Source organism: Ictidomys tridecemlineatus, chromosome 9 (assembly GCF_052094955.1).
Source record: "Ictidomys tridecemlineatus isolate mIctTri1 chromosome 9, mIctTri1.hap1, whole genome shotgun sequence".
Taxonomy (NCBI): domain Eukaryota; kingdom Metazoa; phylum Chordata; class Mammalia; order Rodentia; family Sciuridae; genus Ictidomys; species Ictidomys tridecemlineatus.
In genome coordinates this window covers 35,142,331-35,154,582 of record NC_135485.1, presented here as the reverse complement: position 1 = coordinate 35,154,582, position 12,252 = coordinate 35,142,331, and the positions used below count along the sequence as shown (strand labels likewise).

The 12,252-nt window shown below is 32.1% G+C and overlaps 1 protein-coding gene across 1 annotated transcript in view; it reads left to right on the top strand.

Moving 5' to 3' along the window:
* Positions 1-12,252, top strand: part of Gabrg1 (gamma-aminobutyric acid type A receptor subunit gamma1) — an 83,443-nt gene that overhangs the window by 17,738 nt on the left and 53,453 nt on the right. Inside the window, exon 2 of the mRNA XM_005319963.4 lies at positions 3,812-3,960. Within this exon, the coding sequence (XP_005320020.1) occupies positions 3,812-3,960 (149 nt within the window). The remainder of the gene's footprint in view (positions 1-3,811; positions 3,961-12,252) is intronic.

The following is a 12,252-nucleotide window of genomic DNA, read 5'->3' as shown; positions in this document are numbered from 1 at the left end:
CTGTTATTGGCAAAAATGAGAAAATGTGGCTTTGTGATATTATTAGTAATGGTTTTCATTACATCTGTGCTATCTGGGAAAGGAGAATATAAATCACTATGAACTTATGGTTTGTTATATTGCTACTGTACAAAATAGAAAAAAAATTTTCCCTTGAAATTTTCATTTTAATATAATGTTGTTTCAAGAAAAAAAAATCAACTTTTTATAAATTCCATGACCTCCCTATATCTATTAGATATTTCATTCTATAATATGATTCAGGGCTGAAGGGAAACCTAAAATTTGGGTTATTGCCAAAAAAGCTAACTAATTAAGAAAACACACCACCAGAGATTCTTAATAGTTCAGATTTTCACTGTTTTTGTTTAATATACTATAAATATATATGTATAAATATATGCATATATATAAATACATTTACTGCTTTATTTGTACATACATACATACATACATTGACTGTTTTTATGTAGGAAAAATAATGTGAAATTTTTGAAGAAGATATACTTCACCAAGCTAAATATATCAAAATAATTCCTGTAAGAGAAAACTTAAGAAAGTCTTAACTAAATATGAAATAAAAGTTGATCTTTATTCTGTTTGTAACAGTTAGTGCATCCTTAGAAGAGTGAGGTCAATGTCTTCAGGATCATTTATAAATATTCCTCATATTGAAATAGTAGCTGAATTCACAATAGCTACACTGTGGTACCAACTTAGATGCCTATCAACAGAGGAATGTATAAAGAAACTGTGGTATATATATATATACAATGGAATATTACTCAGCATTAAAAGAGAATAAAATTATGGCATTTGCAGATAAATGGATGGAATTGGAGACTATTATGCTAAGTGAAGCAAGACAATTCCCAAAAAAGTAAAGGCTGAATGTTTTCTCTGATTAGTGGATGCTGATTTATGATGGGAAGGGCATGGGAAAAATGGAGGAATTTTGGACTGGGCAAAGGGGAGAGTGGGGACGATTTTGGGGGGTAGAAAAGATGGTGGGATGAAATGGACACCATTACCCTAGTATATGCATGATTTTGTGAATCATGAGTCTCTATACTGTGTACAACCAGAGAATTGAAATATTGCCCTCCATCTGTGTACGATGAATTGAAATGCATTTTGCTGCCATGTACAACTGAGTAGAACCCACAACAACAAAAACAAAATAAATAGTATTCCATTGCCATTGTGTATGGCAGGTTTCAGAGTATTAGACCTGCTATATTAGCAAAGTTACTTTCTTTGTTCAAGTTGAATAATTTCTCATAGATTGTTTCCTTATCTGTAAAGCTATGAAATGTAATCATATGAAAGGCACATACCCTTGATAGTTAGCCTCAGGGGGTACCAGGGAGCTTTCCTGTGTTTGGATAATATGTACATCCTCTTTACTGGAATTATATCTTAGGAGAGGTTTTACAATTCATGTTCAATTCATGTAGCATTGGTCAGGGGAACTGATGAAATTTTGGTGTAGTTGAATAGAGGTATGTGTTAGTTAACATCTGTTGTTTGGTTTTCTCAATCACTAAATGAAAATACAAGGGACCATAAGAGAAGCTGTTAAGCTGTGGTAACAAACAAGTCTCAAGCCTCAGAGGCTTATAACCATCAATATTTATTTCTCATTCAGGCTATATGTCCACTGTGATTCACCTGTGGTCCTGTTCATGTCACCCTCACTCTAAAAGTAAAATAATTGAGTAAACTTTCAGCACTATTGGTCTTTTGGCAAAAAGACAAAAGAGACACCATCAACTGCAATAACACTAAACCTTCTGCTTGGTAGTGACATGTGTCACTTATTTTCCGGAAGCCAAAGTTTATCCCAGTAACAGCTGAATTCAACAGGTCAAGGATGTACAATCCTGCAGAAAAGAGCATTATAAGTATTATGACCAAGTTAGAATTTAGTGGTGTGAGAAGTGAGAAGTATAATTCCCGGACAGGAATGAGAGGACTGACATGGAGAAAAATTAGACATACCCTTATCTGTTGATAATAATTACAGAATTATTGCAAAGATGAAATGAGAGTAAATTCTTTAAAATTATGTTTTCATTATTTTGTTAATACCTGGGTTAGACAGCTTTTCAAACTTAACAAATATCTGAGATAATCAGCTTACACACAGAAAAGGTTGACTGGGCTCACAGTGTGGGAAGTTTCAGCCCAGGGTCAGCTGACCTCATTACTTTTGGACTAGTGGCACGGCAGCAAGCTACTTGCCCCGTGGCATCCTGGAAGCAAAGAGAGAGGAAGAAGGCAATGGAGTCCCACCATTCCCTTCAAGGGCATGTTTCCAGTATCCTAAATATTCTCCCACCAGGCCGTACCTTTTAAATTTTCCACCACCTGCCGCTAGTGCCACAGGCTGAGGACCAAACCTTAACACATAGACCTTTAGGGGACATTTAAGATCCAAACGATGGCAATACCTAGTAAGGATCAAAGGAGATGGGGCTGCATTTTCTAAGATGTGTAGGTCTAAATCAGAAGAGATCTGAATGGAGGGTGTAGAAGACCAACTAAACACATTAAGAAAAGGGTTGGATATCTACTCCTGGAATATTCTTGAATATATTTATGAAATATATGTAAACAACCTAGTGGAATACAGATTTATTTGATTCTCCCAATGTTCACATTTAGTCTTTTGGGCCCTTTTCACTGGAACACTAGAGATTTACTAAAAGAGGGTATATTCTAAGTCTAGGATAATATTTCTTAAATAAGGGCAAGGTTACTCCTGTGTAATAAAAAAAAATTGTTATATTTGATGACTCCTAGATAAATATCTACATGACTGCGTATTTGTACCACAAGTTGGAATAAGCTCAATCTTTACACTTGATAAGTACACAGGTGCGGCAGGGACTATTAGCTGGGGGATCAGTTTTTTTTTTTTTCTCAGTTTTAGATTTGTCCTTTCATCTTCAGTTTTCTCATATACAAAATAAAGGCAGGGGGTAATTGGATCTCTTGGTCCTTTCTTCTAATCTTATAATTTGATAAATATATTCTTCCTGTCCTTTAAAAGAATATGTGCAGAGGATGAGTCATTCACTCGTGATTTGATGATCATGTAATCTTTGACAAAATTCTTGGAATAAGATATTCTGTTTTTTTTCCCCATTTAAACTGAAAGAACAGGAACATGAGAGTGTATAATGCTTCTAGTTTTTTTTTTTCCTTCAAATATTTCTTCCTGTATCTTTCCTTAATATGTGTGTGTGTGTGTGTGTGTGTGTGTGTGTGTGTGTGTGTGTTTGTGTACCGGGGATTGAACTCAGAGGCATTCAACCAGTAAACCACATCCCAGTCCTATTTTATATTTTATTTGGAGACAGGATCTCACTGAGTTGCTTAGAACCTTACTTTTGCTGAGGCTGGCTTTGAACTCATGATCCTCCTGCCTCAGCCTCCTGAGTTGTTGGGATTACAGGCCACCGCACCCGGCCCCCTTATTCTTTTATATAAATGCATTTTTATATATTCTACTAGGCTATTATGACCTTTCCACTAATTTTTACTTTTTGTTTTAGGGTTTGGTAGTTTAAGGGTACTACACAAATCTAGGGGACACCATTCATATTTTTAGCCTGTAGTTTTTGTGACTTTTAATAGCAATGTGAGAGTAAAGATTCACTTTAACATTGAAATCAATATTGCACATTATATTTTTGGCACCAAATTCTTAATTTTCAAATATTATTATATCAGATACCTCATAAGATAAAGGCACTAGTTTTTTGATTAAAATTTCTATCACCTCAATTTTTTTTTAATTATTTAGTGTTGATAAAGCAGATGACGAAGATGATGAAGATTTAACAGTGAACAAAACATGGGTCTTGGCACCAAAAATTCATGAAGGAGATATCACACAGATTCTCAACTCATTGCTTCAGGGCTATGACAATAAACTTCGTCCAGACATAGGAGGTAAGTTTGAGTTTTCCTTCAGGGATTTTGATGAGTATGAAAAATATCTTCACTGATGCTATTTTAAATATTTATCTCATATTCTTTTGAGTATCTCCTGTATGTCAGAGGCCATGTTGAGTTTGAAGGTTATTGGTTGAAATAGTTACTGTTCAGAAGTTTACAGTCTGGGGTAAGACAAAAGACAAACAGTTACAACATAATTATTTTATAACTACTATCTTAAAAGTGCTACTTCACAGTTATGATAAAACTTTCTGAAATACTGAGCAGTATTTCATAAAAGAGTCAATGTTTGAAAATAATTGAGAATTCTGGTTTTATGCCAATTCTGTTTTTGTTGTGGGTTTGTTTGTTTGTTTGTTTTTGTTTTGTTGGTACTGACAATTGAACCCCAGAGTACTTTGCCACTGAGCTATTACCCCAAACCTTTTTAAGTTTTATGTTGACACAGGGCCTATTGAGTTCCTAGAATTACAAGAATGTGCCACCACACCCAGATTCCATGCCCTTTTGATTAACCTTGTCTTGAGGACACCTTAACTGGAAGTAGTCAACTAGTTATTCAAGAGACTAACTAGTTATTACTCTCATTTCATTGTGATTTTGTAAAAAATGTATAACATAATTAACTTGCAAGTTTTCCTCTATTATGGTTTAAGACAGACAAACATAAATGAACAAAGATTTTCTTGAATTGGATTAAATTTGTAGTCAACAAAATACAAATTGGAATCGTTGCCATATTGAACTTTTGCCATGCCAAATTCCTGAACATTCTATTTTTTTCTATTTATAGATTTTACTTTCTAAATTATTTTCTCATTAATAGTGTTAGCATTTTTGTTATATTTAATTGTATATAATTGGAGGTTGATGCAAGAATGAACAGGTTCTTTAAAAAAGGTCTATTCTAATTTTTAGTTTTTAGTATGTACCAACAGAGTAGACTATTTTCATATATACTCTGATCTCAAGCCTTGCTAAATTTATTAATTTTAATTACTTATTATTGGGTTCCTCTGGATTTTGTTTTTTCAATTGGGAATTGAACCTAGAAGTGTTCTTCTTCTGATTTACAACCCAGCTCTTTTTAAAATTTTATTTTGAGATAGGCTCTTGCTAAGTTTCCCAGGCTAGCCTTGAACTTGTGAACCTCTGCTTCAGGCTTCAGCCTCCAGGGTTCCTGAGATTATAGGCCTGTGCTACATTGCCTAGCGCATCCACTGAACTTTTTGTAAGGTAGAAAATAGTGGCTATTTTTGCAAGTAGTGAATGTTTTGCTTCTTTATTTCAAAAATCATACATTTTCATACCATACTGTTCTGAATAAGATTAAAGTACAAGGTTGAATATTTTTATTTCTTATATCAGAGAAAGCAATTCATATTTTACTAGTCAGTATGATGTTTGCTCTGGGCTTCTTTTTTAAACCATCCTCTGGTGATTACCTTCTGTTCTTATTTTGTTAGACATCCCCAACCCTCATGTTTCAAATACTTTCTGTGCAAGGATTGAAGTAATCATATTGGTCATATTTTGCTTTTTATTTCTATTTACTGTTCATGAAATAATTTTTCAATTTTTTAAAATTTTCATTCCTTTTGTAAATGACGTTTGATTCTGATATAGTAACTTTTAAAATTTATCAATAGGTTCAATTTGGTAATATTTTGCTTTGAAATTCTGTATGCTCCTGAGGAATATGATATTACTTTCTACAATGTATTTTTCCTTTTGGAAACAAATTGTACAAGCATCTACTAGTCTAGCTATGTGTTTCCTCCTTTTTTATCTCTGAGTTTATCTAAGATGGATGATATTTCTTCCTTAAATATTTAAAATAATTCTGGTTTTGTGCCAATTCTGGTTTTGTTGTGGGTTTCTTTGTTTGTTCTTGTTTTTTTGGTATTGAAAATTCTACTGAATTTGTCAGAGTCATGTTGGCTTAGAGGGATTTGGGGGGAAGATTTTTAACAGTTCATTATTTTAAATATATATAAAATGTGTGAGCTTAATATTTTTCTTTTCTCAGGTTCAACAAGTTAAACTTTATAAGGAATTTAACCTAAACTTTTCAAATTTACTAGTATTGAATTGAACATTATTTTGGGGACATATTTAATCTTATGATGAGTTTTTTCTTTTTTATTTGTTATTAGTAATCTGTTCCATCAATTGTGAATTAATCTTGATTTTTTTTTCTAATTTTATTAGTATTTTTCACAGAAACAAATTTAGACTTTTTCAATTTCCTGTGTTAAACAATTATCTTAAATTTCATTGTTTTATAATGTCTGGTTTATTATTCATTCGAATCTCTTTTCATTTAATTTTCTGTTCCACTAGATTGCTTAAATCATTTTATTTGAAAATAAATTTTACACTGAGTAATGTAGTATCTGTACATGAACTTTAATTTTCCTGGTTTTTTTTAATGACTATAATAATTTCAAAGAGTACTGGCCAGTTGAGTGGCTCTGAATTTGAGTTTTTCTGATGTTTTTATTATGAAGATGAGGTTAAAGCATTTTAACAAAAATACCACAGTGACATTTATTACTGTGTTGTTTGCCATCATTGTATTAATTGTACTTCTACCACAAGGAAGAGCTGTATTTTCTGTTCCATTTACTTATTTGCATCATTACAAACTCATGAACACTTGTTTTATTTTGTAATTTATACACCATTAATCTATTTATGTGGTTATATGTTATTAGAGATTTAGCCTCTGGAGCCTCCTACAATTTAGTTCCTAGGTCCTATTATTTGCTAAGCTCCTGCCGTCTTTCAGTACATCAGACCCTCCAGATTTATCTTGACCCATCAATATAGCTCACTATTTCTCCTAGAATACTTAGACTTCCCCTAACCCTGCCACCTTTTAAGAATGATATTTGGAATTCAAGATCTAAGAGTTTATTTCACTCATTAAAACTGATGTCATTGCTTTGTGACCCTCTCAGTGGACAGAATTGTGTGATAAAATGTGCTCTACACACTAAGAGGCATCTCTGTTTCTCTTTTCTTTGAATGTATACTATGAATCATGAATTTGAACTGGTAGCTCTGATTCCATTTCACACCACAGGATTCAGTCCAGCCTTTATCATTTCCATATTTGTAACTCCCCTTTTCAGCATGAGAACTTGACTCTCATGTATCCTATTTGCTCAATTCTAGTAAATACATAATGTTTTTTAGAACTTAATATATCCCTGCATATCATACATATTTATGAAAACAAGTTAACTAATGAATAAAATATTTATGTACAATTGTTTTATCTTTTGTTTTATAGAATATAGTCAGTATACTGTTCCCCAAATTTAATCAGGTTAGTCTTCCTTCAACCTTCCTTCCAGTGTTATTATGTTCTTCATTTTTAACACAGTTTGATCCGAGTGTTACTGGTGATATTTAATTTTCAGCTCATCCCACATTGTGGTTATTTTAAATTATTTTTGTATGCATGGGGAATTATCATGGTTTTTATAGTCAGAATCATAAGTGAATATATAATTTGTGCAATGTCTCTGTCCTAACTTACCTTCTACCTTGTTTCTATTTCTATAATGAGCTAACTAAGGTCATTAGTTTGCACTCTCTGTATTCATTTGCACAAACAAGTAAATACAGTTATATTTTCTTATATACCCTTTAGCTTACATGAAAGTCACTCTATTATTTTGAGCTCTGCTGGTTTTTACTTAGATCTTTATTTTCTTAGTATATGCATTGTAATCCCATGTGGAATTATGACTTATTCAAACATTCTTCTGTGAATGATTGTGTCCAATAGCTTGCAAATACCAAGAATGTGTGTATATAAGTTTTAATATTGTTGGACACTTAATTCATGGTGAATTCTAGACACTGGATGCGTGAAAATATATATTCATATTTAGATTTTCTCATAAGTTGACAAATTATTTTCCCAAAGACATATGCCATTTTTAATTTCTATCTGTAATATATGAGGATGCCTGTTTCCTAGCAGTCCCAACATCAGGACATATTATCTTAACCTTCAGTTTGGGCAATCCTAAGAGCTGAGAAGTGGTTTCTCATTGCTGTTTTAATTTGTGCTTTCTCTAATTGTAAGTGAGAGAGAATGCTCTATGTTTGAATTCCAATTTAATATCACTGTTGGAAATTTAATGTTCACTTTTATTTCCTATTTTTCAATGGATATTTGAGTTTTTATTCACACACACACACACACACACACACACACACACACACAAATGGAATGCAGTGTGTTCCATAAAAGATGTTCATGTCCTAATCCCCAAAACCTGTGCATGTAACTTTAGTTGGAAGGATGATCTTTGCAGATAAAATGGAATTAAAGACTTTGAGATTAGGAAATCTTTTGGAATTACCTAGAGGGTCCTAAATCCAACTACAAGAATCTTTATAGGATAGAATACATAAAGGGAGGAAACACATGCACAAAGACAGACATGTAGAGGAGGAAAAAGAGACATAAAAGTAGTCTGCAGAGAAATGAGGATTACTACAACTACCAGAAATTGGAATAGATTCTCCCCAAAAGTTTCCAGAGGGATTCCAAACCTTGATTTTTGGTTTGGTGTCCAGAACTATGAAATAACAAATCAGTGTAGTTTTAAGCTACCAATTTTTGATAATTCTCAACCATAGCCCTAGAAAACTAATTCAGTATTGCTTGCCCTTATTTTGTGATATATTATGCAAATATTTTCCATCAGTTTTTCAGTTGTCCTTTGGTTTTGTTTATAGAAGATTTTTGTTTATTTCTTCTTATTATATATTCAGACTTGTCAATCTTTTCTATACTATACTGAAGTAAAAGAGGAATTCATCCATTTCCTTTCTAGTGTTTGCATGCTTCTATTTTTTGTTCCATCAACTATTTGGAGTCTATAACTGTGCTCAGTGTGAAATCTAAATCTAATTTTATCCTTTCTAAATGACTGTTCTATTGACTCAGCATCATTTATTAAAAAGTCAATCTTAGCCTGTATTATTTGATATTTACTGAGTTATTTGTGCTACCATACTTTGTGAATGATAGAAATTCAATGGTTTATTTACTTTTTCAGTTTTATTCTGGCTATCCTTTTATATTTTTATAAATCAACTTTATTGCCAACAAGCTTAATTCCTCATAATAAAGTGGTATCTTTATTTGGATTGTATTATATTTTGAAAAATTGACTTTGGAATGACAGAAATCTTTATGGCATTCAGTGGTCTAATATAAGAACCAAGACTATCTCCATCTCCTCATATTTACTTTGTGTTTTACAGCCATGTTTAAAAGATTTTTTCACACAGATTCTTACATTTCTTAAACTTATTCCTAAGTATTAAATTTTATTTTTTTTCACTACAAGTAATGTTTTCTTGTCCATATATCAAGGACTATTGATTGATCAATGTTCATTTTATATTCTAGTGCTTACTTTTTATTGTTAATTATTAATTCCCTAAGTATTCAAAATATATTATTATACTCTGTTCCTTTTGTTGCTGTGACCAAAACACCTGACAAAAGCAACTTAAAGGAAGACATGTTTATTTTGGTTCTTTCAGAAATTGCAGTTCGTGGTCAGCTGGTTCCATTACTTTGCCTGAGATGAGGCAGAACATGGTGGAAGGGTGTGGTAGAAAGCTTCTTAAATCATGGTAACTGGGAAGAAAAAGACAAAGAAAAGAGATGGAGACAAATGATACCCTTCCAGAGAGTACCCCCAGTGACCTATTTCCTCAACTCTGCCCACCTTCTGAAGGTTTCAACACTTACCAAAAATGACATAAAATTACTAATCTATCAGTGGATTGATCTACTGATATGGTCATAGCCTTCATGATCGAATCACTTCCCCAAAGCCCCACCTTTGAAGATTGCTGCATTGGTGATCAAGTGTTCAACACTTCAGTCTTTGAGAGGACATCCCAGATTCAATCCATAATAATAGCATATATATACAAATGGATATTTTTAGTGCCAACTGGTAATATTTATTACAGTGTGTTCTATTGCATAATTTTTTATTCTCTCTCATAATACATATTTGCAAATTAGATTTACATCATTGTGCTATTCTTTTAGTCTTTAATCTGCATCAAACAAGTTAAAAATTTTCATCAATAGTCTTTTTTTCCTGAAGTTTTTTCAGTCATTTCTTCCTTGAGTAGATTTTTCATGTTTTTATATGTTGAAAATTATTTTTCTGTGAACTTGATCCTTGAAGGACAGATTGGCAGGATACAAAACCCTTGATTCATGATTTTTATCACTGAGTTTCTTTTTAATATGTTAGTTCACTGGTGACTTACTTTGTTGAGTTAGTTTTGAGAAGTCTCATATCCATCCAGTTGCTTAGTCCTGTTACCTTTGGCATTTTTCTTTTTATTTCAACTGAGTAGTTTTATAGTTATATGTCTCAAGTTGTTTAACTTGGGTAATCTTTTTTTCCAAATTTCTAATTCTTTTCAAAATGTAATTTCAGGATTTCTTTCTAGTCTAGGAAATATTTACTTATTGACATTGATTTATTTTGCATTTCATGGTTTAATATTAGTTGCAAGCTATTATATTGGTTTTCTTCATGGATTTAACTAAAAACTATTCATCACACTCTGATTTACTTGTGTTTACACCACATGTTCTCTGGTCTTCTGACTTATATTTTTCACATCTATGTGCTCTAGTTTTTTCCTGCCTATTACTACATCTTTTGTGTGTGTATTGATTGTCAGTCATCTTGTAATTTTATCTTTTTCTTCCATTTCTTTCTTTCCTACATTTAATCAATTCTTTATTCATTTCTGCATTTTTGTTTAAGGGGTCAGGAAAGTGTATTCTTCTTTGTTGCTTTCTAAAATTGATTTGAAGTCATTTTTTTTCTGTCCCTAAGTGCATGTTTAAATGCATTTAACCATTTAGAGCAGTTTTCTATAAGATGCTGACAAGAAAAGTGTTTGGGGGATTTTTTTCCATGCTTGATTTGTATTGAATCTTGTTTTCTTACTTTGCAATAATAGTTTTATCATTTATTTTGTGATTCATAGATGTTTTGTCAGATTATTAGTTGATTCATGCTCTTATGCCATAATAAGAAAGCCTGGATCCTTTAAATGGATATGTTGGTATGGTGGTGTGTGTTCTCTGATAGGTGCATATTATGTTTTTGCAGAGCATAAAATCCACCTCTATTTCTTTTTCCCATTACCATACCATTTCTAAAGTGGATTTTTTTTATATTTCTCTTTGCTCAGAAAAAAAATTTGTTATAAATACTAATGTATCAATTGTATATAATAGTGGGATTTGCTGTAATATTTTCATATGTGAATACATGTGCATTGATCATGTCCATCACTCTTTCTGTCTCTGCTGCCACTTTCATCTCTTCCCCCTTCTGCTGGCCCTCTGAAACCTAGGATTAGACTCTAGTAATCTCTTTTCTACTTTTACATAGTGGTTTGTGCTTAACATGATACTTTCCAGTTTCATCAATTTTCTGCATACCAAAACCTGTAGGATACACAAAAAACAACACCAAGAGGGAAATTTAGAGCAAGTAGTGCCAGCATCAAATAATAGAAGATTTCAAATAAATAACCTAATGAATATAGCTCAATACCTTAGAAAAGCAAGAATAAGTGAACCCTCCCCCAAAATAGAAGAAATAATAAAGAGCAAAGCAGAAATAAATGAAATCGAGACTAAAAGATCAATAAAAAGCATCAATGAAATAATAAGTTAGTTCTTTAAAAAGATAAACAAGTTGGGTGTGAAGATATGGCTCATTGGTAGAGCATTTTCCAGCCATGTCCAAGGTCCTGAGTTTGATGCCCAGCACTGGAAAAAAAAAATAAGATGAATTATTATCTAGACCAACCAAAAATAGAGAGAAGACTCAAATAAATAAAATTAGAGATGAAAAATGAGACATCATTACAACAAGAAGAATTTGAGAAATCATTAGAGATTATTTGGAAAAATTATATGCCCTAATTTGGAAAATCTAGAAGAAATGGACAAATTCCTGGATGAATAGGACCTACTAAAATTGAATGAATTAGATATAAACATACCCTAATAGATTAATAACAATCAAAGAAAATGAATAAGTAATAAAAGTCTCCTAACAACAACAAAAAACTCAGACTAGATGTCTTTACCACTGATTTTTTTCAAACTTTTAATGAAAAACTAATATAATTCTCTCCAAATAATTCATAGAAGTGAAAGGGAGGAAACTCTTACAAACCCACCCTACAAGGCCAACATTA